Source organism: Photinus pyralis, unplaced genomic scaffold (assembly GCF_008802855.1).
Source record: "Photinus pyralis isolate 1611_PpyrPB1 unplaced genomic scaffold, Ppyr1.3 Ppyr1.4_LG6, whole genome shotgun sequence".
NCBI lineage: Eukaryota > Metazoa > Arthropoda > Insecta > Coleoptera > Lampyridae > Photinus > Photinus pyralis.
In genome coordinates this window covers 31497814-31525517 of record NW_022170663.1, presented here as the reverse complement: position 1 = coordinate 31525517, position 27704 = coordinate 31497814, and the positions used below count along the sequence as shown (strand labels likewise).

Sequence of the window (27704 nt, the reverse complement as noted above, 5' to 3'; positions counted from 1 at the left end):
TGGCGCTCATGATTATTTCCATGTGTGATTTATCATACCCCAGCAGCCGTTGATATTTTTTGCATATGTTGCGTAAACTGCATCTAGTTTTAAAACGGTAAATGATATGTCCTAATTTACAATTACTGCATTGAATTGATCAATTGTTGCACCCTGTATAATAGCATTATAGAGGTTAGGGATATTTAGGGTTCATGTTGTAGGTTGGCAGTGCTGAAAGACACTTGCAATATTCATCATAAAATGGTTAACGCAAGGGTGTGATAAAAAGTGTTTGTTGTGCTTTGTGATTAACAATTAGTTAAATTATTGCTACAGAAAATACACCAGAGGTATTATATGTGCACTTATTAAACAACTGAATGTTTCTATTTTCGCAATCTGTCTATATTTAAACAAAATGGGTAGCTTGCTACTAATAGCATTGGCATAAATTACATGTGAATTGACGTTGTATTAAATCAAACCAATATTTGATGCTGCAAAATGTCTTTAATCTAATTAGTTTTAACTATCCCTTTTTAGATAAAATGATTGTGTTAACTGTCAAAACTTTGGATTCTCGGAATCATGACTTTACTGTAGAGGACGATGTAAGCAACCTTCGCTCTCTGTATTGTAACCTAATACTTACCATCGAACATTTTAGATTACGGTAGCACAATTTAAGGAGCACATCGCAGATACTGTAAACATTCCAGCTGATACACAGAGAATTATTTACTGCGGTCGTATTTTGCAAGATTCTACCAAACTCAGCGAATACGGTTGTGTACTTTTTATTTGTTGCGAGTGTTATAATGTTTTCCACCCCCAGATGTTAACGGAAAAGTGGTACATTTGGTGCAGAGACCACCGCCCTCGACTAATCAACCGAACCAGCAACGTCCCGAATCTCCAACTATGCATCCACATATGCATCGGCGCATACGGGGAGTTGAGTATCTAGGTTCGTTACGCTTACCAGCAAACGCCATGGATCAAATGCCTCCGCTTCCAACTCATAGTCTGGCGGCCAGTCGGCTTAATGTTGCGAAAAGGTAATACTTTACATGAGAGCAAAGAGCATACATACATTTATTTGTTAATCAACTTTTAAAGGTTTTCTAGATTTTAGTTTTTAGGTATTTCAGTTATATTTTGAAAATTTGGGGTTCATATTACGATATGTAGAATAAGTATTTAGGGAATTTATGAGTGTCCATATTTTCATACCATTGGAATCTCAGTTAGTAAAAGGGAGACAGAAAGTTAAATCTCAATTGTCATTTGTTTTGTGGCAATGAGCGTTACTAGCTTTTGTTTCTTCATAGGTGGCAATAGCTTTTTGGGGTATCCAGGCCTTGGTCACCTATTGTAGTCCTTTATGCTTAAATACAGTGGCACCACGCTCAGAAAGTGCCTGACAGGGCGTGTCCGAGGGCGCTAGAAATTTAGACCGTACATTCTGAGCAAAATTTAAAAACACTAAGGGAATTATATACCGTATCAGATCGTAAAAAAAAAAGACGAGTTTGTATAAAACTGGAGACGGAAAACGTAAAATAAAGCAAAAACAAGAATCAATGTGTAAACTAAAATAACGTAAAGCGTCAATTGTCAAATCGGAATAATGAATAATTATGGCGCGGAATGTATCGCGTCGTTTTGCAGACTTTCTATTGGCCAGCCTGAATTATTTCAAGATTAGTTCGCATATTTCCGGGGCTTTTCTGAGCATGGTGGCACTGTACAATCTTTGTGTATTGGAGTGTGTATTGAACCCAATAATAAAAATATGTTACACAGGGATAATCCGAAATTTTCCATCAGAATAAAAATCTGAATAAGAGGCTATATATTTGACTATAGCTTTTAGTTCTAGACAACTTTCTTATGTAATATTTTGCTATAAGAAATTGTGGCACTTTATTTTTATTCTTTAACAAAATTTTATATTTTTTGCCTGCCCTGTATATACTGTTTGCCATTCTAATTGTATATAAAATGGTTATCGAACATGCACCAAATTTTTACTGTACATATTAAGAACATGAAATATTATATCTACTCAGACGTCAAATCCGCGATGAACATGAAATGACATGAGGAAGATAAGTATATGCAAATTTGAAGTTCCAAAAATAGATATTCCATTTATTTTAGACAATATGTTACATATTCTAGACGTGTGAGGTTATGTTACAGTGGTAGTAACTTTAATACCGCCTCTGAGGTGTTACTAAGTTAATATTATAATTGTAAAATTGTTAAATTATGAATTACTTCACTCCGACTTCACACTAATATTCAAGGAACTTGCATTATAACCACAATCTAAAATAGTTAGAGGCGTATGAACTGTTTCAATTGGGAATCAATTTAATGACTGTCCAATGTAAGAAAGAGACTGCAAAGTAGGTTCAGTCTACACTACACTTAGTGGATTCTATATGAAGTTTTCTTACGAAAATCACACTCGCGAGTGTTTATTTCAAAACGCAAGGTGACTGAAACCTATACTTGCTGTCACATAGTTTTTTGTGCAAAACTACATGGTTGTTAATTTGCTCAGAAAAGTTTTTCTTATTTGACAGTGTTTAAGAATAATGCGTGAACACCGCGAATGTGAATGGATTAAACGTCTGTGTTGACTGCAGATGCCGCACAGGTAGTGTCGTGGGGCACGAATATAATAGTCTTACGTATCGTAATCGAATATAGTTCCTTATATCTCAAAAGCGGATTGTCTTCATGCTTGGTCTTTGTTGTACTGATGGCAATGGCGAGCTTGCGCGCTAACCAGACCGTTTCCCCCACCCCTCATAAACGAAAAATCGAGCGAAAAATCTACACCCCATGACATAGTCAAAACTTCCGCCGAAACTATCTTAAACTCGTGGCACACACACACACGCTACGAAGAAAACATAATATACAGGGTGACTAAAATTGAGTAGGATAACATAGCTATCATTTCGAAAAAAATTAAAATGGACATTTTTAAAAAAGAGAGCTATCAAAAAAAGTTTCAAATAAAAGTTGGGATAAATTCAATGGGCTTAGAAAAAAATTTTTCAAAGTGACTGTTTTCGAGATATTGACATCAACTTTCTTATTTTAAATGGACGCCATATTGGATTTTTTCTCAGTTTGATACAGTTTTTTTTTTCTCTTTCCAACCATGTATAATATGTATAGTATATCGTTCAAATAATAAACATGGGTAAAATTACAATTTTCATTTTTTCTTCCTCAACTTAAGACACCCTGTATATCCCTTTTGTTTATGGTTAAGAGCCCAGGCACCTGTCTCACCATAACAACGATATAGGGTTATGTTCAGGGTTTGTGTTCGTGGTTAGAACTCCAGCGTGGAAATATAACATTCAATCTTACTTGACTTCTGGGCCCGGTGCAAATCATTTGAAGCTCCTTGCGAGGCTTACTCAGCTAGCCAACATTTTCGAACAGTAGGGTTAGGTTTTGAGAAAAACCATTCAAGAAATTCACTAAATCGCGTCCTACCGAATTAGGGGGAATGATTCTCATTCGCATACCCTGTCAGTTCTGAATTTACTTTAGTGACAACGATATCTAGGAGGTCTGAAGTTTACCTCTTATTTTTTTGAAATGCATAAAAGCAGGAACGATAGATTCATGATTACCTCATCAAAACCAAAGTCAATTTCCAGTAGGAGTGGTAAATTTTATACAAATTAGAAAGGCAAAAGCGTTAGCTGTAACCATTTGTTATGTTGATTGAAATAAATTAGCTGTTGATACATTTTGGACACTATTCAGATTTTGTGGTATTTTTGAAACATTTAACAGGAAGTGTACAGAATATTTTCACCCCTTGATTTGACGCTTCAGTTCAATTTAAGAATTTAATTGTAGGATGTTGCGTCGGGCCAACACTATTATCGGCACATTAGAAAATCCGACTCGTCCCACCGATCAATCAACCCAAGATGCACAGGGCGAAGTAACACCGGTCTTTGAAGCGAGAGTTATTGTACCAAATGTACAAGAGAACGAGTCTCTTGAACGGCAGGATACAATTACTGCGATCAACTCACTGATGAACGCATTGTAAGTAAATCAAATTTCTAATGTTTCTCAACTAATCGCAATAAAGGGCCAACGAACCGCAAACAACATCCCCTCCAAGTGATGTCCAAGTACATATCTCTGACTCGACTCCTCCAATCAACGCCGAAGGGGACTTACATTCGGCATCTTCCACACCCGAAACAACAACACCTCTGGCCAGTTCTTCTGAGAATCTGACTGCTGTCGGCGATGAGCCGGCCAATCCAAGCACAGCAAACGAAGACGACACTGCTACAAGCGCCAACACCGCCAGTAATGTGAATTCAGAGTAAGTTATTTGTGATTATCACAAACGGGATAATATCTTTGGATATTTTAGTACAATTTCTCGTACGACTGAGTATGCTGAGCTGTTGGAATCACTAAACACCATTCAGACACGCTTTGCGCCATTTATGGAACAATACCTCAACTTTATGCGCGAAGATCCTACTGTCACGCTAGAGGTAATGTGAAAGAACGTGTACGGATGATGCGATTTTTTTGCTTTAGAACGCACGTTCCACTCAGGCGATGATTAATAGAGTGTCGGAGGTCTTGCACACCTTGGGTCATGCGTATCACTCGTTGAGTGATATCATTGTTAGAGTGAGGACTCCGCCTCCTCGCCCGTTGCTGTGTCGGCCAATTCTCATTCAGCATTCTGCCATTGTACAAGCCGGTATACCCATACAGCTTGAAGTAAGTATCGCTATGATCTGTCTGTTTTCACATTGCGATTATAATTAACAAGAGGTTTAAAAACTGGCATAAAAGTGAATTGAAAAAATCACATAAAAATGTCCCCTCGTAATAAGGTATAGTAGGATTTTCCTTAGTTTGCACCTTAGACTATAAAAGAGTGGGGACCCGTAATAGAGAGCGCGCGCGTGAAGCAAATTGCGATCATACTGCTACCACCAGTGGCGCCCGCTCGGGTATTACATTAGGAAATTACAATTTATTTATACTGCCATCATGGTATGATTAACCTGTGCGTACAGTTGTCGGACATAATATTAGGTTCTTATCTGAATAGAGAGACTAAAAACGCGATAAACGTAAACATACGACTGGACTTTGATCGTTTCAGAAACTGGGTTCGCGATATAAGCGCAATATTATTGAAAGTAAAGGGTTTTTCCAAGGGTTTTTCATTAAGAGCGCTCGAACTTTGAAATGAAATAAAACAACCTGTTTAAGTGATATTACCACAAGTTTTATAATATTTTAAATGATATTCGAAGACATTATTTATGAAAAATAATTTCAGTGAAATGGCCCCCGCGACTCCGCTGTGGACGTTGCATTGTGGTGGACCAATTTTGGACATGTTCGCTTAAACTGGGCTGAATTTCACGAAGAAAGCGAGTTATACTGGTCTTTAGGGCAGCAATTGACTGTGGTTGGTCTGCATAGACTAGGGAACTGAAAATCCAAGTCTCGGCGCAAGAAGGGAACTGCCAAGTTAACATGCCAGAAAGACCCATCTCTTGCGCACTCTGCAGAATGGGCTGCCTGGGGTTTTCTCGCATACTATTCCGAACGGCAATAATATTCTCCAACGATCTTGCGTTTCTTTGACGTACAGGAACTGCTTCATCAATCACTCCCCCCGTTGTCTCAAATTTTTTATTAAACAACGGATTGTGGACTCTGCAGGATGTCCATGAAAGCCATAAATTGGACGCACCGCACGGAACGTTAGGCCAACGGAGCTCTGATTTCGATAATCAATTGTAACCATTTCTACGCAGCGTTTTTAAAATACTAATACACAACCTCACTCTTTCGTACATTAATTTGTCATTCCTGACCACTACTTATAACATCGTTAAAAAAATTTTGTATTCATTTCACTTCATAAATGACGCTTGAAGATGACCAGTTAGGTCGAAATCGATAGCCGCATAAGACAAATACAAAACGTGTCTAAAAAGAATTTCTTTAAACCCCTTTCTCAGTTCCTTGTACTTAAGTAATAAGCTGTTGATACTATAGCAAACCGTTGACGATGACGACTGTGATAATATTGAATTGAGATGTCTTCTCCCCTAACGGGTTTAATCATAACGATCTTCCTTCAGGATATCTTGTGTTTATCGAATGTGGCGGCGATCGATGTGTATTGCTTCGAACATCGATCGATGACCTCTCTCTTTTGAAGACCAAATCCTATCTGTCGTACCACATGTAAGTACAAAGGCAACATACACTGTAGTTAAACTACTCCATACAAAGTAATCAGTCGCCTAAGGGTTAGGCATCCAAACATGTACATATCTGTTACGTCATGTAACTAGATAGTCACGCCGTCACTGGAATATCGCTTGCAGGTTATATCACTTGCTTACTGTAATCGAGAAATTATCAATGAAAAGAAGTATAAAGCAGTATTTGATTGATGCACAAAAATATAGGACAATTGTAAGATTATGAAAATGAAGACCTTAAAAGTGTTTTATTAACTACCATAAAGATTTAATTAAATTTAGCCAAACCAGACAACGTGCCGTTTTTTATCTTGCCTATGAAATGATATTCCTGCTGGAAAACGACCACTGCAACTTTTACAGTTGTACGCAGAACAATTCACCACGTTTATATCACACACTTTTGCACACACAAACTTTATCAATAATGAAGAAATGTCAAAAAATTCACACTGCCACCGCGCTTTGAGTGCCACCGAAAATATGGCGGTCGTCTCGAAATTCGCGTCAAATTCACGCATGCCGTGGATGCGGTATTACGGGTCCCCTTTCTTTCCTTGTCTAAGGTTTGCACGCACGTCATGGGTGGATTATGACTATGTACATGTGTGTTACAGCATGTCATGCCATCAACATCGCTAACGGGTTTCATACATTGCCTTGTTTTTTAGGACTTCTAGAAGTTCGCTGAAATTAGAAATTTGTGAAACAGAAATTACTGTTCACAGGCTACTCTGTGAGATGAAACTTGTTACGTATACGAATTCTTATATTAATAAAGTAACCAATCACCGTTCTTACTGCTGCGACTGGTAAAAGTGGACCATCATTATCTCTTTCTCGTCCAAATAACAAATACGATTAAAATTAAGTTGCTTATTGTATTGATGTATGTCTCCATGTTGGTTAATTACTTTTCTTATTTGGATTACTAGGTATTAGGTAAGTAATTAAAATATTTTTTCCTTTAGGTTATCGATTTCGCTTTCAGCAAAGGTCCGAAGATGCTACATTAATAAATAGTGAAATCGATAACCTAAAGGAAAAAAAATATTTTAATTACTTACCTAATACCTAGTAATCCAATTAAGTTGCTTACTTTTTCTTGGTCAACCTGATAGCATTTTTGTTTGCGATACGGAACGTATTTGTAATACCCCTAATGTAAACTACCACAATTTCGATTGACAAGTCTGGCTGAGATCTCTGCAATTACAATAGCTAGAGACTTCAAATGTTTACTAAAAGCTTTCTGACTTGTGAGATCGATTAATTTTAAACTTTGTTAATAAAATTATACTGATCTGTATTACCAAAGATGCACAGTGTCAAGTTAGCCCCCCACTTTTTGAATGTTCAAAATATTTTTATGCCAATCGTTTGTTAGTCGTTTGTTGGCGTTTGTTAGTTACATTTTGACGTTTGTTGGTTGATCGTTATTTAATTCAAAATTTAACAATTTGGGCGTATAGTTAGCCCCCCACTTTTTGAATTTCCAAATATTTTTATGGCAATCATTTGTTGGTTGATCGTTATTTAATTATTCAAATTTCAAGATTTGGGCGTATAGTTAGCCCCCTACTTTTTAAATTTTCAAAATATTTTTATTTCAATCGTTTGTTGGTGTTTTTTATCGATTGTTGGTTGATAGTGTCTTCAGAATAAATTTTGTAAGTTTTGGGCGTGAAGTTATCCCCCGACATTAAAATTTGTGAATTTTTTTTATTTGCAATCGTTTGTTGGTCGCTGTTGGTGTTTGGTGGATATTATTTATCATTTGTTTGTCGTAAATGTTTACGACGCCATCATTCAAACGTGCTTAAGTTTTTAGCGCATTTCCACAAAAATTTAAAAAAATGCGCTATTGTGGCCACTTTTTCTGTCCGTCCGTCCGCTCGTTCGTTGAGACGCTACTAGTCCTTTATCTTAAGAGCTATTGTTCTACTTCTTCGCTATTTGGTTCGTTATGGTGTCGACGCTTGCACCAAGGAAGGAATTTTTTCTGCTAAAAAAGTATTGTAAAAAAATCAAAAAACCGTTTTTTACATGATCCAATAATTTTACACTTGCCGTTTATTAACGATCCTAGACATCGTTTATAATTTTGTATTGCTGTCTGTCGTCTGTCTGTCCCTCTATCTGTCCGTGTGAACGATAACTTTGTTTAGAAATGTCCGATCGCTTTGACATCTCCGTTTGTTATGAACTGAATTGCATGAAATTCAATATGGGCATAGCTTTAGCCATATAATACGCAATACCAAAAGTTGAGTCGAATCGATTCAAAATTCACAGTGCCCTTTTCGCATCTCGACCATTTATAAACCGAATTGCAAACTTTTTTATTTATGGAAGCATTTAAATGAAATTTGATACATAGGCGCTTGGAATAAATGAAAATCTAACGCTAGTTTCAAAATTTGGTTTTGCGCATGCGCAGTCCAACTTTATTATTTAGAAATACATTGAAATGAAATTCTTCTTATAAACCGAAATTGAAGTAGCACGTCAAAAATGGATTGCACATGTGCAACGCTATCTTTCATATTTGGGGTCGGATTTTTACGATTTTAACAGAAGTACGATTACTTTTTTAAGTTGGTTTGGTTGGTTTTTTGGTTTTTCTTCCTTGGTGCCAGCCTCGTCACCATAACGAACCAAATAGCGAAAAAAGTAGAACAATAGCCCTTAAGATAAATAACTAGTGGCGTCTCAACGAACAAGCGGACGGACGAATGTACGGACCGACGGACGGACAAAGTGGCCACAATAGCGCATTTTTTGTGTGTAAGTGTGTGAAAAACTTCAGCACGTTTGAATGATGTCACGCTCAACATTGTAAACATTTATTCTAAAGATACTACCAATCAACAAATTATAAATACTATCCACCAAACACCAAAAGTGACCAAAAAACGATCGCAAATAAAAAAATTCACAAATTTGAATCTCGGGAGATAACTTCACGCCCAAAACTTACAAAATTTATTCTGAACATACTATCAATTAACAAACGATTGAAATAAAAATATTTTGAAAATTCAAAAAGTGGGGGGGCTTTCATCATGCATATGCTGATTTATAACTTGTTTTTATTTTGTTAATGTTTTGGCATTACAATATTCCTCAAAAACAGAATTGAGGACGTAAACTAAGGAAACTCCTACTTTAGGTGTATGCACATTCTTGGCCATTAAAAATAAGAGAAGCTATATAACAAATCCTTGAGAACCATACTTGTATGTAAAACATATCAGGCATATTAGATCTCATTTGGGGCTGGGAGAAACTTACCCTTGTACTTGTGAGGTAGGAGGCAAACCATTGCATTGAATGATAATTTTTTTGTATATTTCATAGGCACAAATTAATTTCTCTTCTGATCGTAATGGAAACGGTAATAGAACTGCAACAACACAATCACAACCCTCATCTACAAGTAGTACAGACAGTACTACCACTACAACAGCAAGTACCACAGCACCCTCTGGACACATACCATCAACGGTAGTTGGTTTCCCACTTATCCCCGGAGTCCGAGTGGAAACGATCCATTTCCCTCACATGCCTGGCTCAATAAACATTGACCGATCGTCTCTTAATACCAACAACAACAACAATCGAGATGTTCCCCAGCTACCACCAGTAAGCTTAGCATCACCCCTTCACATCCTATATTTAATAACATTTTCTAGGACCTCCTGAACCAAGTACACCTGGCCGCTGCTAGCGCCGCTTCCGCCGCGAGTGGACAATTCGGTAACGATTACACTGTATCTGTTCAGACATACGATATGACAAATGCGTCTGTAGCTTCCAATGCGGCCGGCGTTCCGAGCAACGTCGCAAGGGAAACGTCCGGCCAAACCGCCGCCGCCGATTCTACGACGAATAGCGCTCAGCCGGGAGCCATGAATAATCCTGTCGAATTTTTTATGGAAGTCACTCCCGAAAGTATTACGATTGATTCGCTCGAGACTGCTATTGTCGGCGGGGATCATACTAACGAAAGTAAGTTGACTGAGCTGCCGCGTGTATTAGGTTCTACTTAAATTAGACCATGCCGTATTTGCATCTCAAAGCAAAGTGCACGCATGCGCAGAACGAACCTTTTTTTTGCGCATTTTTTAACGCAGAATCGATTGTCTTCTTTATGGATATTTTTCTGAAATTTTAATCTGTAGCAGACGCGCGTAATTATGGAAGGTGCGTGTAAGAAACTTCCTTATATGTGGCGATCTTCTTAAACGGGCACATGCACCCAAGGGAAACCTCTTTTCTTCTAAGAAAAGCGATCATGCACAAAAGTTCTTACATACAGAGCAATCCACTATCCAGTTATTTAATATTATTGAACAAAAGGAAGTGATATGTTAAAAGAAAATGATCTTTTTAGTAATGGTGATGGAGTCACTTTTTTTCAAAACATCTTTTTTTGCCAGCACAACACTAGCTCGATAATATTGCTGTTTAAACTACGTCGTGCGAACGTTTTACTTGGCATTAGCATCTATGGTAATGTTAGGTCACCATGTGTAATCAATTTTTTTAAATCTTTGGTTAAATTGTTTAAATGTGGTTGTTATTTGGGACTGAACACAAATTCGATCATATTATTTGAATTTGAGGTCAATGTGATTTTGTATCAGAATTATTTGATATTTAATTTTGTTTCAACAATGGCTTTGTTTATTTTGATTTGTAATTATAAAGTTGAATTGCGTATTAAGGATAGGGGACATTTGTAAATAATTGCGTGTTGCTTTGTAAAAGTTTATCTCTAAAGTCGGTCATTATCATAAGAGTTCATTGTCGCTGCGTAAAGCTAATTAGTTACAAGATAAGCAGATGTTTTTCCCCAAAGTAAACATAGCTGTTCAGTTTATTGAAACACGCTCATTAATTTTGATACAAGGTAGAAATGAAAGAAGGGAAGAAGGTTTTATGAAGACGAAGCAGACAGGAAAAGTTGCTTTTTGATGGGCGCATTTTTAGTGTATGGCAGACTGCCGTAATTGAGTATTATTTTGGAAATGTCTTCGACTGTAGTCAGTCTTTGTGTTTATTAAAGTCTATTATAGAAGAAAGTTGGTTAGCGTTTTACTTCTAAATTTACATCAAAGCCAGTGTCATTTATTTCAAGAATCTAGCAAAAGTAAAGGAGTGTGGTTTTTAAGCAATGCCACCTGGTGTTTGTTACGGATTGGGTGCGTTCAGTCGGACCAGTGCTGTCATAGCGCCAATGTAGCGGTACTATTGACTATTTGGCGGCGGCCATTTTTTTCAGCGAAAATACTTTCCGCTTTGGCACTGGAAACAGCTGTGTCAGCGCTGAATACGGCTGAACGAGCCCATTATTAACTGATTAAAATTTTTCTTTAAATCTAGCGTGTATCAATCGATTGCTTGTTGCGTGGTATTTACACTCTGGTCCTGAGTGCCTATTTTTATTTCAGTGTCTGTAAATGATGTGTTTAATCAAGCCCAAATTACGATCCAGGGTGTAAGAGTTCCCGTGTCATATTTTTCTATTCATATCCAGGATTAACGTCAGGTGGTAATCAAAAATCTGTTAAATAATTCTTTGGAACTGTGAAGTGATCAAAGCTTTCCGAAATTTCCACTTTAGGATTGAGGAGAAGCAGATACAACTGGTTCTATCGTCCATGGTATTGTTTTCTACCAACTACTACTCTTTTATTTATATATATTTATACATATATTTTATATTTGAGAACGAAGAAGAATAAGTATCGTAAGGTAGCATGTTGAAAAACTCAATGGCCATCATTGAACTGCGACTAAAATTTTTAATTTCTGGGGCATTAAAAAATGCGCTTTTCCTACACATGGCATGTGAATAATTTATGCTTGTTCGCTGAATTTGTTTCTTGTTGTGTAACTTCCCCCTGTAGTTTTGTCTAAGGATGTAGATGTAGTCAGCGCATTTCTTAAAAAATGCGCTATTGTTTGCGTTTTGTCCATCCGGGCCCACTTCTGCTGTTTTGAACTACTTCTAGGGGAATGGTCCTAGAGTCCTGGAATTTTTTGCAGTAGGTAGTCTATACCTTGAAGGTGTGCCAGACGGCCATCAAATTTCGTTGTCTAAAAGGGCCCCCCCCCCACGAATTATTTCCCAAAATGTTTTTGAAAGTAAAACGTGTATAACTTTTACATACGACAACCAATTGGTCTCAGATTTTGCATACGCGTGCCTTTAATAATAATAATTATTATGTTTATTTCCAATGAACAACATATAGAACAAAAAGAAAAAGAAAAAAGTACATTCACATTGGAAAAAGGACCACATTCAGTGCGATATACACTGCTCTTCCATGTGGCCCTACATCATGATATATGACCATGAACTAAACATGGTATATGGACAAATACATTAACACTTACACATAAATCCCTCCTCAAAACTTCCTAAACCAAAAATTTATGTTCAATATAGAAGCCCCTTAAGCCATGATAGAGAGTTGATCATCTAACAAAAGGAACTTTACTTGTCTTTTAAACGTAGTCATACTTAAACTTCGTAAAGTTGGTGACAATTTATTAAAAATGTTTGCAACATTATAAGAAAACGATTTTTTAAAGAATTCGGTAGTATGTATTGGAATCTCTAAAAGGCCCCTATGCCGAAAATTTAAATTTAGTGAAGATTTAGTGGTACCAAGTTAAACTTTAGGAAATTGGGGGGGGGGGGGGGTACACACGTGTTCTACCCTTCATGGTATTCACATGAAAGGTCTCATCGAAATAAATTGGTTTGTACAAACTATAACTTTCCCGTGCGACTCTTTTTCGAGATCAGTGGGCGACGGGGACTGAGAGGGGGGGGGGGGTTAAAAATTAATTTGATCTCTCATTGTCTTCTAATTAAAGGTCTCAACAAAAGGAACCGTTTTCTACTGCTCTTCTTTTACCCTCTTAAGTACGGGGTGGAGGGGGGGGGGAGTAGTGGAACTAGTTTTATCCTTCATGGTACTCTAATGAGAGGTCTCAACGAAAGGAATTAATTTCTACCAACCATAGCCCTCCACTAACAAAGACAGAGATATATTTTGCACCGTACGTACAACACCGCACAAGCGCAATGGCATTGACACGCGAGACTACCAACAATTTAAAATGTGTCCAGTGTGACTATGCAACTAGTGATAAATGTAATTATAAAACAAAATACAAAATCAAATGTGCCCAGTGCCATTTCATCACCAAACATAAATCCAGTCTTAAAGCACATCTTAACATTTAACATTTGCAACTGACGATGTTCATTATTTTAGTAAGGTACTTTTAGGACTTGTGCAATAAAAAATGCATTCTTTGAAAAACAGGGCTTTTTTTCTCAGCGTCACAAGCCAAATGAGCGCAGTGGGGCCGGGGAAGTCGATTAGGTGACCCACGCATAAGGTACATCGTTGTGAGTGAAGTTGGTTGGGTGAGAGTACTCAACATAAGGCACATTAGCTTTGAATAAAAGAATAAAAATTTATGGCTACTAGTTTACCACTTGAAATAGAAACTCAATTTATTTGCATGATCAGATCGACTGTCTCTTTTAGGAAATTTCATTTAACACTTATTAAATGTTTACAGTTTTGCAAGGAGCATTGAATCCTCCACCAGAACTCATACAGTCAATAATGCAAATGGCTGGACAAATAATCAACAGAGGAGCACAGGGAGCCACAGGTAACATTTCGACTGTCGTATCGGGATCGGCCACGCCTAGCGCCCCCCAATCTGAAGCAACTACCGAGTCTCAAAACGGTGCCGCGGTTACCTCCAACGGCGGCGCCGCTCGTGTAACGCCCTTTCAAAATTCGCAAGCGAGAGGCAACACTCAAACACAACCCACCACCGCTACGCATACGCGCTCTACACCACGACCCCACGTGCACTTGGCCCAACATGCCATGCAAGGATTCGATCCGTTCCTTCCGTGCAATTCGCACCACGTAACGCGAAGGCGGCAACAACATCAGACTATTGGAGTGACGACGGCTCCAACCGGCACCAACCAAGCTGGCACCAATGCAAGCCAAACCGGCCCAGACGGTAGCGGCGAAACACGAAATTCCGAACAGAACAATCCGCTTTATAACATTATGCGAACAATCATTAATACCGTTCACAATGCGTACACGAGCACCCAACAAGGCGCACCTCCATCAGCCACGGCGAACGCATCTACCACAACACAAAGCTCCAATCCACCTGCAGCCAGTCCACGTTGGGTATCCAACCTGGAACACATGGTGAATTTTAGCTGGTAAAGTGCGCCATTAATACCCTACATTTTAGAACCTCTCCGATAGTTTCCTACGCAACTCGTCGCCTACAATATCGCAATTACTGCAACAGTTCTCAGACGAAACCCACACTGAAGGAGAGAGTATTTTTTCAGACTTAATCATGCTTTTGTCTCGCAATCTGACGATCAGGTACGCATGCGCTTACATTTTCCCTCGTTGCCTAACAAAGCGTGCTTTTAGCGACGTCATACACATAAACAGCGGGCGCTTAGAGCCGTTGATTCGTATTAGAACACAGCTGAGGAACTTCTTTTTGTATCGCGTACTTGACGGATGTCAAACTACGGCGGCGATAGATAGGGGCGTTGAAAGGTTATTGACTGAACTGGAACCGTTTTTGGAACATTTGGTAAGTACAGAGTCTTCACTTGAAGTTCTTTAATAGTTTGCACATGTCTGTTAATGAAGGACGAGCCTGTCATAAGTCACTTGATTATATTTGATTAATAATTGATGACGCTTCTGCAAAGGTTTATTATAAAAAAATGACTGCATCTCCCACATAACGAATGCAGCTGACTGCCCCTAATTTAGCGTAAACAAATGTACACGGTTTTGAACTGTCACGAAAACTAACAGCAGCAATCGCGTTTACCCGTCTCCAGTAAAAAACACCACTTCCACCATAATCTAATCTACTTTAAAAATCAACGACGCAACGCGCCAAACGTCCCCACCTCTCCAATAAGAAACGCGCAATTCTTCGAAATACTTGCGTCTTCGCTATCTCACAACAGCGATAAAACATGTGCGTTAATTAATTTTCGCCTAATAAAAGTACTTATCGCGATGACCAGATGTGTCCTTATCTATAGCGAAATACAAATTCAAATCATAAAAACACAAATTCAGAATCCCGATTTTAAAGTTCTACGTGACGTCATGCTCCAACTAGCATAATCTTGTTTTCTTTGTATATCCTGACTACAAATGTACGTGCGAAAGTCTCCGAAGGACGCGACGAATTTTCCAGATAAAAACAATGCTTTCAGACAACATTAGCGCCATCTGCCGTTATCCGTCTGATTTTGAAATGGTAACAATCTAAACTAAAGGCAATAAGCTCCCCCACCACTCTGGCAGCGCGCTCTTAACTATTTTGTAAATAATCCTGTACATTTACATTCTCATATACAGAGTGTCCCCTAATTGTTCTTAGTGTTTAGATCGAAATAACGTTTACATGACGTTGTTTTCACCACAATATTTTATTGTTGTACATTGTAATATTTCTCGGCGGTTTTAGTTTTTAAGATTGTCATCTGTCTTACAGTCCACGTTTCTTATTCTAGGGTGGATTACCGACGCGCGACGATATAGACATAGTAAGATCTGTTCAGACACTTTTAAGAGCTCGCCTTCCGAACATCATCTCTCTGGTAACATCACGTAGCCCGAATTCATTAAAAATGGTGGTGGATCAAATACGTACGACTGGTAGACAATTATGCGCGCTAGCCGTGCGAGCATCTCAAAATGGTCGCCAAGGCGTGGAGAACATATTTAATTTAATTGTGGTAAAGTCTACGAACGTTTTTCTCTTCGTATTGATGGTTTTCTTATAGACCCGGTACATGCAAGGTATACCACAAGATTTGCAACAGTGGACCTTGATGACCAGTAGAGGGCAAATGAGTTTAGTTTTGTCCACGTTGGACGTACCCGAAAGTATTTTACAGCCGTACATTGTAAGAGAGATAGACGCGATCACGCCCAGTTTGGGAAACGAGCCAGTCGTCCCTCAAGAAAATTCCACTACTACACACGTAGAGGTAAGTTAAGATTTGGAGTACACTGTAATAACTTTTAAATAGTTAATGCAGGTAGATGACGAAGTAGTTGCAGCCGGTGGTTCATCTCCAGAACAAAGCACTTTGCCTGCAATAAACTTGGCGGATGATCCAGAACCTTTACCCCAAGTTGTGTTTGGTTCCGAATCTTGGCACGGACAGGTGCCTTCCGTATGTATCTAAAAACTTTAGCACGGAAAAATCAGCAATTTGTTGTAGGATTGGGTACCAATAATAGCGAGAGACACCCAAAGACAACGTAGGCAAAATTCCCAACCACCCTTCAGTGACGCTTACCTTTCTGGAATGCCTAGTAAGAGACGTAAAATTGTTACTAATTCTAAACCACAAGGAAGTCTTCCGCAAGTCATCACAGGTGAGTTACAACCAAATTAATAATAAATGAATGTCCGCCTGCGTTGTAGAAAGTGTTCGGCAAGCTGTATCTGCAAGTGGACTCTCTTCGGTTGCCCCCATAGAAACGGTGGCGGCGGCCGCCGGAGCGGATTTAAGCATACAAACAGCCTATCGCAATTTGTTACGTTCCAGCGTGCAATCTGGATTAACAAATAATGAAGATTTTACTCCAGAACGATTTCCTAACGCTAATAATTACTTCAATAATTATCCTCAATAAATTTATATTTATTTGTTTGTCTTATCATATTATATATATATTTATTTTTAAACTATGTTGCATTTATGCTAATAACATTAAACATCTTAGTTAATTGTTCTATGTATGTTGACACCTTACGGAAGTTGTTCACGGTGTAGTCCATAGAGGGCTTAATTAAAAAAATGTCCACAGTTTTGTTGAACGCAATAAACTTTGAGTACCATTTGGTGTTAGAGCTGTTATTTTATTGTTATTCACATGTTAGGTGACGCACAACTTGTAATAAAGGAACAAACTTTTCCGGAACAATTTATCCTGTCTATTATATTTTGATAAACTACAATGACAAAATGAGGGTAAACTGTACCAATACCTAAAGAATAGCATTCACGTTATGTTTTCATTGAGTAATCACTTATGCAAATACATATTGATCATCCATTGCACATACTTTCGTTTGTTATTATTTAACTAATCCAACCTTTAACTTTTGTCGGGAACTTATGTTCACATGTCTATTTCAAATTAAGATGCCACTATTGCTAACCTTCTTTGTAGAGTTAGAAAGACTTAATTACAATTACGTTAATTCTACTGAATCAAAATCTGCAATTAAAAAAACAACATCGCATTTGTCAGATAATATACAAAAATTGTGTATATAGAACACCCTGTATATTATTACATCATATGACTGCCTTATTAAATTCTCTATGAAAGTTCTTAATTCACCATAGCAAAAATACTTTGAATAATCAAGAATTTTCAATAAATTTCATATCGATCTAGTTATCCATAAAAATGATCCGCCCAAGACTCTGGACAATAGGTATGTTCAAATAGAGCAGCCGAATGTTTAAAATTAAACCACAGTTTAAGCAAAGAGTACATTATGAATACTCTTTGATTTAAGCTCCCTTTTCTGTGCTTTATTGAACAAAAAATTAAAAAAAAAAACTTTTTCACCGTACAAATCTAAGTCTCACATGAGGTCCTCGGACAACAAAAATGGTATTTTTCTTAGGCTATGGAAGAGGGGAACTGATATTACCTATGAAGCAAATTTTCATGTGGTTGGCATATTCTTGGTGAATAAAGCTGTTTACTTTTTTGTTTAGGCCCGATGCACACGTCCGATTTTCACACACGCGCCACTGCGTGAACGGACCGGCAACGTACGTTTAAAAATCGGGCGTGTTCACGGGTGCCTTGAATTTTACGTTGCTGATTCGTTCCATAAACATTTGCTAATACTCATATGTCTATGGTTTTTTCACGCAAGCGGCGCCCTTACCATTAAAAACAAGACGTGTACGCACCGGGCCGCTCAAACAGCTGTTTGCATTTTTTTTGCCGAAGAATCAGAAAAAAATGCACTATCAAATGACACAAAAGTAAAAATATCTTGCATAAGAAAAAACAAAGTTGATGATGGTTAACCGGAGACGAAACGTAAGACAAAATTTAAAACTAGAGGGAAAAAAGTGGCCGTAATAATGTTGAAAGGTTCCACCCTGTATATACAACTTACGACGATACATACATTTTTGAGAATTGGCAACCATGTAATTTCTAGGTGGGGAAAAGCTGTCTGCGCCACTTAGGGCCGGTTGTACAAGTGTGAAGTTCAGGGATGGTTTAACTAAACTACGCCCAAGTTTTGAGCGTAGTTTTCGTTTAACCTCGTTGTACAAACTGCGTTCAAACTTCGTTTACCAAAACCACAATTTTCTGTTGTTGGCAACGTGCAAACATGCGCATAAAGAATTAATTGGATATTTGTTGTGAATAAACTTAACCTTCAATCAATACTAGTTTATTTATAACGATGTGCTCTAACGAAAAAAAAGTGCGTGCAGCCAATTTTACCGCGAAAGAAGAGGCAATATTAACCAGTTTAGTAAAACAATATGAACATGTCTTAGAGTGCAAAAAAACAGATGCGGTTACGAACCAACAAAAGACCGAAGCCTGGTCAAATGTTGCTCGGGAGTTCAATGTAGTAAACGACAGCCACCGTAGTGAAGCTGTGTTAAAAAAGAAGTTCGAAAATCTAAAGAAAAGGGTGAAAAAGAAACTGTCTGAAAATAAAACGTATTCAATGGGAACTGGGGGTGGTCCTTACAAAGACACCCCATTAAATGACACCGAAGAGGGCATTAAAGATATACTTGGCCCAAGAGCAGAGGGATTTCAATCACAATTTGATGGGGATGCTAGTAAGTAAAAAATGTGTACATTATAAACAATTTACATACATTTTACTACTTCCAGTTGAAATTGAAATACCAGAAACAGACGACCTGCAAGTTAGTAATGGTAAATAAGGACTTCCAAGTGTGTGTGTGGTTCAATATTGTTTCGTTACAGAGATGATAGTAGAGTTTGCTAACGATCACGACTACAGTTCGACCGTAAAACCATCTGCAACAGATGATATCGAAAATAATGGTAGTATACGGTACTGGTCATAAAGTATTAAATCTAAGTTCCTTCTGAATTTGTAGGTGATAAAAACTGGAAAAAGTACACACCTAATATGCTTAAAAGAAAAAAATCAGCTGCGCTTTGTGTAAACACCACTGGTAAAATCACTTTCAGAAATGTACTATAAATACTAATTATTTTAAAATTTTAGATACATCCCAGGGTGTTATTAACAAGAAGATTTCGCAGTGGGCAGAGGCTAAAACAAAACTGGAAGAGAGTAGAATGGAAGGTGTTTTGGAAGAACAAAAAGTAAAATTAAAACATACGGAAGAGGAACATAAGTTAAATTTAGAAATAAAAAAGACAAAATCTGAGTTCGAACTAGAATGTATGAAAGAAGAACACAAATTAAAAATGGAAATTTTGAAGTTACAAAAAGATATGTTATTAAAAAATGTTAAACAATAAGTTTGTTCGTAATATACACTGTACACTATGCTAAGCGATTAAAGTATTCGTGAATAAGGTGATGACGTACAGCATTATTTAGTCCATTGTTGTAATATGGAACATTTTCCACTTCGAAATTTATTTCAGCAGCTGCAATAGCTTCTTGTTCTTCCTCATTTATGTCTGGCAGTGCATCATTAAAGTTCCTAGCTATATTATGTAATACTGCAGTTGCAATTACTATAGCCTCGACCTTTTCTGCGCGTTGTCGAATCCCAAATGACAATATGGGAAATCGGCGTTTCATCACACCAAAGCACCGTTCTATTGGGTTACGTGTGCGTATTTGGGATTCATTGAATAAATTTTCAGTACGAGTGATCGGATTTCTTAGAGGAGTAATTAAATACGGCTTAATAGCATATCCTGCATCTCCAACTAATAAGTACCCTCTAAAGTCTCCATTCTCAAATTGATTTCTTATTTGAGAATGTAAAAATATTGTGCTATCATGAGATGACCCAGGCCATCTGCATACAATATTTTGAATCCTCAGGCTTGCATCACAAACAGCTTGCACATTATAAGAAAAAAAATTTTTCCGATTTCGAAAAATCTCAGCATTGTTACCGGGGGATATAATCTTCACATGGGTACAGTCAATAGCACCAATGCATTTGGGGAAACGACTAATCATGTAAAAGCCTCTACTTCTTTCTCTCATTTCTTCCTCTGTGGTAGGCATTTTGATAAAAATGCGGTGTTGACTGGCAATGGCTCGACAGACTTTTGTAGTAAGTCTGCTTGCAGTAGATTTATCGATGCCAATAAAGTCGCCTGCAACTGACAAAAAGCAGCCAGTTGCTAAATACCTTAGTGCCAATAATACCATACACTCGGCACTTACTGCAAAGTTTCTGTAACGAAATTATACGATGTGGTTGGGTGGTAGCTACACTATAGGGTCGTTTTTATACCTGTTTGTGGGATGTGATATTTCTTCTTGTATTAAATCAATTACAAAACGAACTGAATCTTTGGATAACCTAAATCTATTTAAAAATTCCTTATCATTCCACTTTGTAAAGTGGTTATCTCGGTGCCTATATATCTTTGCTGCTCTTCTGCGTCCAATTATATTAATTACTTCTAGGAAATCTTCATCATCTGTTAGTGCATGCAACTCCATTACAATTTGGAGGGTAACAGCATTGATTATGTTAATCAATGGTAACAGGTATTACATAAAATTATAACCTAACAAAACTAACAAATCGGTGACTATGCGCAAAGAACCAAAACTAAGCTTAAACCAACAAAATCGGCTGCTTAAATAAAACAAAACTTAAGTTGCGTTTAGTTGTTGAGTGAAGTATGTACAACACTCTAAAAAATTGAACTGTGTTTAAACTCAGCTTAATTCTTAAACTCTGCTTAAGCTATACTTGTACAACCGGTTTAAACTCAGCTTAATTCTTAAACTCTGCTTAAGCTATACTTGTACAACCGGCCCTTAGAAAGCACGAACGGCGGTTATACGTTTGGCTCTTGTCTTGAATGGCGGTCGTGAACGCGTCGCTCCATAAATGTTTGTTGTTATTTTGTGTTATTTAATGCAGGTAGTAATTTTTGCATTTCTTTATATCGTATTTATGTTTTGTATGCTGCATTTTATATTTGTTGTGTTTCAATTTTTGTTTTTGAAATTTACTTGGTTTAACCGTAATGCAGAATCACATGTGTGATACCGTTATGCTTTTGTTTGTAATTGTTTACGTTTTTGGTGTAATGCTTACTTAATGTATGTTTATTGATGTTGATTACTTGGTCAGGTCCCTGAATTCATGTAAGTTTTGATAATTTTATTTTAATATATGGAAATTACCGATTCGTTTGATCTATGTACTGACTTGTTGTTTGTTACTAACAATTTTCTCCGTCAATGAAGCAGTCACGGGAGTGGTAAAAAGTATAGTCAAAATTGCAGTACGACACCTAGGCTCGAAACCAGGGGCAGATTACACATCTTGCAGGAGCGGGATTACGCTACAAAGCCCTTCAGTTTAGAATCTATGTGCGATAAATGAGTGGCGATTCAATAATTTCCACATATCTTGTTTTTAGGTAAATTTGCATGTAATTTTCCATCCTTAGATGTTTTATCACGTGGGACTTTTCAAATTTAAGCGGGATCTTGTTTAGTTTTGGAGGGAATAGTCATTCGGGTGGTCATTTTGAAAACGTTGCCGGGTTGACTTTATTTCCGTGTTCTTGTAGTGTGAAGTTAGCGTAGAACCTGGGGGTTAAGTACACTAAAATGTGTCACTTATTTTGAAATATATTTTTTTACGTAACTTCGGTAAAAAATAAAAACAATTTTGCAAAATTTCGATTTTTTCAGAACATACCAAATTGTCGAAATTTTTTCAGTTTCAAAATAGCATTTTGTTATAAGCATCAAAATACGTAAGTTTGCCAAATTTGAACTACCTGCCTATCTCTTACAGTTTCCGAGATCCCCATGGTGGACCTCGAATTTGAATCAGCCGGTATAAGTAACAATAATTTTAGACCAGAATTACAATGTACTGTACTATTTCAATATCAGGACAGTTAATGATATCTAACAATTAGCCATAGACGACCATATTTTTATTCACATAAAAAAATCATCAAAGATTTGGGGGGGGGGGATTTTCACCCCCAATCCCAACAAAATACAATGCAATTACAACGGAATTGAACCGCGCAACGCAAATTCATGTTGAGGTTTACGTCCATGTTGCACTGCAGTTGATGCTGTAAAATTCACTCCGGTTGCCACGGGAACGTGCAGGCCGAAGGATCCGACAGGAGCTGTTCCTTGGACACAGGTAGCACTGGCCGATGCACTAACTCCATTGTGGTGGATATAGCTCAATCCAAAGGAATCGGTGGCTGGACCGGTAGGCTTCATATTCATGTTGAATTCTTGTCTGCGTTGAGCGTATGCTTCAAACGGCATTGTTGGGTAGTTGACTGATTTACAGAAGGAGGTGCAATGAAGTTACCGGGAAAATGCGTTAGGTTTATATACACAGCACATGTGAAACAGGTCAGACTTCCTGCAGATTAAGTACTTACTTAGGTACTTCCCCCGTTTATATGATCTTATCGGCCGTTGTTTCTAAACAATATGAACTTCATTAAAAAATCCCCGATGTATATCTTAATCTAGCTTTCAACTAGGGAATTTTGGGACTTATCGTAATACAGAATAAGGAATTAATTACCGATACAAAATATTTTAAAGCTTGGCAAACGTTTCAAACTTTGAATGAAGATAATTGATAATGAATAATATCTTTCCTATTGAGAGAGCTTCCTTCAACATCAAAAATGAGTTGCTATCGAGTCGCCTTTGGAAGTTCAAGTTAAGCGTGATTTCTCATGTAAACAAAAATTCCAAAGGTGACTCAACAGCAAATACTCATTTTTGATCGCATAGTATAGCTATAGGTTCATGCCCAAAACTACCTGTTCCCGAAAACAAACTGCCTATTGTTACATGTAACAATAGGCAGTTATGACAATACACAGTGTGCTCGTGGAGCCCCCAATTATGCTCAGATTCCACATAATGACATTGGTATAAATCCCAGACTTCCGGAACTCCTACCTGTGCTTCGTAACACTCCCCTGACATTGGTCACGTAACGACACAAAACTGAATATGGTTAAGAGATGGGTCGCCGCCCATAGGCAGGACGGCCTTCGGTTAGCAGCACTTCGTCCCTAAAGTTGGACGTTCGAGGGCCCTCGGATTTTTTCGTGCCTTAGCTCTAGAATACCTTTCTATTCTAGCGTCCGAGCTCCCTCTCACGGTAAGAAGATATGAGTTACATACAACAAGGCACACACATTCGCGAATGTTAAATACACCTAGCATTGCATGCCCTACTTCACGGAAGTCGAGATTCTACATAGGTACACACCCGTAGACCGTGTAACTGACTTAAACGTGGTCTAAACCTGAGATATCGTAGACTTCCACAAGCACATGGATATTAGTTAACACCTCGCATGTTGTAAATTACATATTAGCACAATGGTAGATGGAAAATATCTGATATAACAAATGGCAAAATTCATATAAGTACATAAGAGTAAACTACATAAAATACTTTACCCGACACCAAAGTGGTTGGATCTTACGCACAAACACCAAAAACAAAGCTAAACTCTATGAATACAACCATTGAATAATATTCAGATTTATTATTCAATGATACAACTCAAAATGCAATAATCCCACCACCAACAAGCTTTAACAATCAACAAGTGATGCCAAGCACCCAAATCCCAAAAATACTTGACCGGTTGCATCCGACGTTGAAATATACAGGGTATTTAAAGGAATATAGACATCTTATATTATAAATTTACAGGTTACAAATTTGCGTGCAAGCTTTGAATATATTTATATTCAAAGGTACAAGTATAAGTGATAAATTCATAATTAATTGTTATAAACCAATCAATTTAAGGACAGTTGTAAATTCATTAATAATTAGTATTGTACATAATAATTGTAGAATGTAATTAAATTTACGTTAAATATTTTGTTTGTAATGCTAGCGCTAGGAAGAGGTGTGACATTTTGACTAAAATTTTATTTACGATGGCGCATGCATTGAAGAGGATCGATAGCATAGGTTTACACACGCCACTGACGAAGCAAGACAAGGGTTTTCGCTCCCTAGATAAGTATTCCCCAAAAAGCTAGATAGCTCACAGCGTGGATAATTTCTCGAAGGAGTATATTCATAAATAGGAAAGTTGACCCTGTGCATTAATTGCGCATGTGCTTATTTGAGTTTCGACATGGACGCGAGTTAGGGTTAAAATCTCAAAAAAAATCTCCACAAGAAAGTTGATATTACGCAGTCTGCGCATGCGCACATCGATTGCCAAGATTTTTCTTACTTAAGTCACAGTATACTTAAGTGCTAGAGCTACAAAGGTATCGAATACAAAAATAAAGAACTAAGTATATTGAAAACTAGTAGCCTCGGACGGACCCCAATTTCGTTGGAAAATGAGCCAAAAAGTTAACGGATTTTGTTAACTTTTTTATATTTTTGGTGCAATAACGTCAATAACAGTAACGATGTGTTGAAGAATCGTCAAAATCGCAAACTGCGTCCTTAATAATCGTAACCGAAAGTCGCAGAAAAAAGTCCGAGAGACCTCTCATTTTGCCAAATATGGGCTCAGATATAAACGGGTAATGTATTGCCGCATTTATCGATTTTATACAGGTAGAAAGTCGCTATTAAAGAGGGAACCATCAAAGCTCTCAAACGCAAATCGTTAGAAATAAAAAATTAAAACGCTTCCATACGAAATTATTTCACATACTTAGAGGTTAAAAATTTTTTTTGGCATGGTTTATTATGAGGTTTTTTAAATAGCAACATCATAGGCCATGTGACACGTCATTATTTTTTCACGTTCTGTTAATTTAAAAGTGCAATACATTAACCAGCCAATCATATGGCAAGGTTTTTCTAATTTTTCAGTATTACCTAATACTTTCTAATTTTGCACCATACATGCTTATGGTAGTAATAAAGAGAAAACAAGTTAAACAGTAATCGTAAACGATTTACAAAAAGCGCATTTCCACTTGTATTCATTTCCCATTTGTAAGATGCAACTTCTGTTAAAATCATAAAAATCCGGCCACAAATATGAAAGATAGCGTTGCACATGTGCAATCCATGTTTGGCGTGCTACTTTAATTTCTAATCTGTTTATAAGAAGAATTTCATTTACCTAAATGCTTCCATAGATAAAAAAAGTTGGCACTGCGCATGCGCAAAACCAAATTCTGAAACTGGCGTTAGATTTTCATTTATTCCGAGTGCCTATGTATCAAATTTCATTCAAATACTTTTATAAACAAAAAAGTTTGCAATTCGGTTTATAAATGGTCGAGATGCGAAAAGGGCGCTGTGAATTTTGAATCGATTCAACTCAACTTTTGGCATTGCGTATTATTATATGGCTAAAGCACAGATAATAGTATATTAGACAAGTGTTACAATGCGACCTATTGTAATACGACTATCTTGTGGCACGAGTGGCGACGCGAAGCGTAGCCACGAGTGTCCGCAAGATAGGAGTATTACAAAAAGCATTGTAACACGCGTTTTTCATACTATTTTTTCTATTTCGGTGCTTTAATTTAATTAAAAAAATCATTATCAGAAACTATAGGGAACATTAGAACTAACATGTTTTTATGTTGGGAACACTTTTTATGCCGTTAAGTTTTAGGTTGGCAGCGTAGTAAGACTGACATTTTGAAGTTCAAACATGGAAGTACCCAACGAAGTACCTACTTGTACTAACTAGTGACTGTCAACTTAAGAGATGAGTTACCAAAAAAAACGACTATAATCACTGTCTTTGTACAACTGTTTTCGGCCGAAAACAGTTGTACAAAATCATCATTGTGACACCGAAATAGAAAAAATATTTTATCTGTGGCTAAAGTAAGCTATGCCCATATTGAATTTCATGCAATTCAAGCAAGCGATCGGACATTTCTAAACAAAATTATCGTTCACACGGGCAGATAGAGGGACAGACAGACAAAGGAACAGACGACAGACAGCAATACAAAATTGTAAACGATCTCTAGGATCGTTAATAAACGGCAAAAGTGTAAAATTATGGAACATGTAAAAGACGGTTTGTTGGTATTTTTACAATAACTTTTTTAGCAATAAACGCAGAAAAAATTCCTTCTTTGGTGCAAACCTCGACACAATACCGAACCAAAAAGCGAAAAAACAATAGCTCTTAAGATAAATAACTACAAGTGGCACCACGCTCAGAAAGTCCCTGACAAGGCGTGTCCGAGGGCGCTAGAAATTTAGACCGTACATTCTGATACAAAATTTAAAAACACTTTAAGGGAATTACATACCTTATCAGATCGTAGATCCAAGCTATGCGTTTTGAAAAAAGACGAGTTTGTATAAAACTAGAGACGGAAAACGTAAAATAAAGCAAATACAACAGGAAAAGTGTAAACTAAAATAACGTGAAGCGTCAACTGTCAAAACGGAATAATTAATAATTATGCCGCGGAATGTATCGCGTGGTTTTGCAGACTTTCTATTGGCTAGCTTGAATTATTTCAAAATTAGTTCGCATATTTTCCGGGGCTTTTCTGAGCATGGTGGCACTTGTAGTAGCGTCTCAACGAACGAGCGGACGGACGGACGGACAAAGTGGCCGCAAAAGCGCATTTTTTTATTTTTGTGGAAATGCGCTAAAAAGCTTTCTAATGACGTATCACATGACCTATGTTACAGTTAAAAACATTTCAAGATGGCGTTCGCACTCAAAAACGAAGAGTCAAAAAAATTGTAACCTCAAAATATGTGAAATACTTTCAAATGGAACAGTTTTAATTTACATGTCTATATCTCAAACGGTTTGGCGTGACAGCATTGTTTCCATCTTCATAGTCACCCTGTATAATAAAAGTGTAAAAAATTTATTTTTTCGATCTCTGGAAGCAGCATAATCAGCCAGCAGACAAACAGCCATCCTTCAAGCTATTAATAAATTGTGATAATTACCTACACTATACCACAGTAATACACTGTGACTATATACACTGTAATGTATTCATATATATAAGAGATATATGAATGTATTGGATGGACATAAAAGCATCAACGCAGTAAAGTACGATGGGTTGCCTGAACAATACGCTTTGCACAATTTTATTTATGGTTTA

General features: G+C 37.3%; 3 protein-coding genes across 4 annotated transcripts; 2 read left to right on the top strand and 1 right to left on the bottom strand.

Annotated features, from left to right (window-relative positions):
- Positions 1-205: 205 nt before the first annotated feature.
- On the top strand, positions 206-17335 carry LOC116173334 (large proline-rich protein bag6). 2 transcript variants are annotated; one of them, XM_031490724.1, is made up of 19 exons: positions 206-332; positions 526-593; positions 650-767; positions 818-1040; positions 3880-4074; positions 4121-4363; positions 4415-4541; positions 4588-4776; positions 9648-9932; positions 9983-10046; positions 10101-10298; positions 13899-14560; positions 14607-14746; positions 14798-14966; positions 15910-16134; positions 16183-16389; positions 16441-16578; positions 16627-16783; positions 16833-17335. In XM_031490724.1, exons 2-19 carry the CDS (start codon positions 531-533, stop codon positions 17042-17044), a joined length of 3615 nt encoding a protein of 1204 aa, XP_031346584.1. In that variant the 5' UTR covers positions 206-332; positions 526-530; the 3' UTR covers positions 17045-17335. The 2 variants fall into 2 exon arrangements, with proteins under 2 accessions (XP_031346584.1, XP_031346582.1); XM_031490722.1 differs by having other exon boundaries at positions 16432-16578.
- A 1291-nt stretch (positions 17336-18626) lies between these two features.
- LOC116174274 (putative nuclease HARBI1) lies at positions 18627-21355 on the bottom strand. Its single transcript, XM_031492162.1, has 2 exons — positions 20884-21355; positions 18627-20823 (listed from the first exon to the last, which is right to left on the bottom strand). The coding sequence occupies exons 1-2, from the start codon at positions 21093-21095 to the stop codon at positions 19950-19952; spliced, it is 1086 nt and encodes a 361-aa protein (XP_031348022.1). The 5' UTR covers positions 21096-21355; the 3' UTR covers positions 18627-19949.
- Positions 18826-19983, top strand: LOC116174275 (myb/SANT-like DNA-binding domain-containing protein 3). The gene is made up of 5 exons (XM_031492163.1): positions 18826-19245; positions 19301-19345; positions 19397-19477; positions 19534-19611; positions 19665-19983. Exons 1-5 carry the CDS (start codon positions 18855-18857, stop codon positions 19922-19924), a joined length of 855 nt encoding a protein of 284 aa, XP_031348023.1. The 5' UTR covers positions 18826-18854; the 3' UTR covers positions 19925-19983.
- Positions 21356-27704: the final 6349 nt, after the last annotated feature.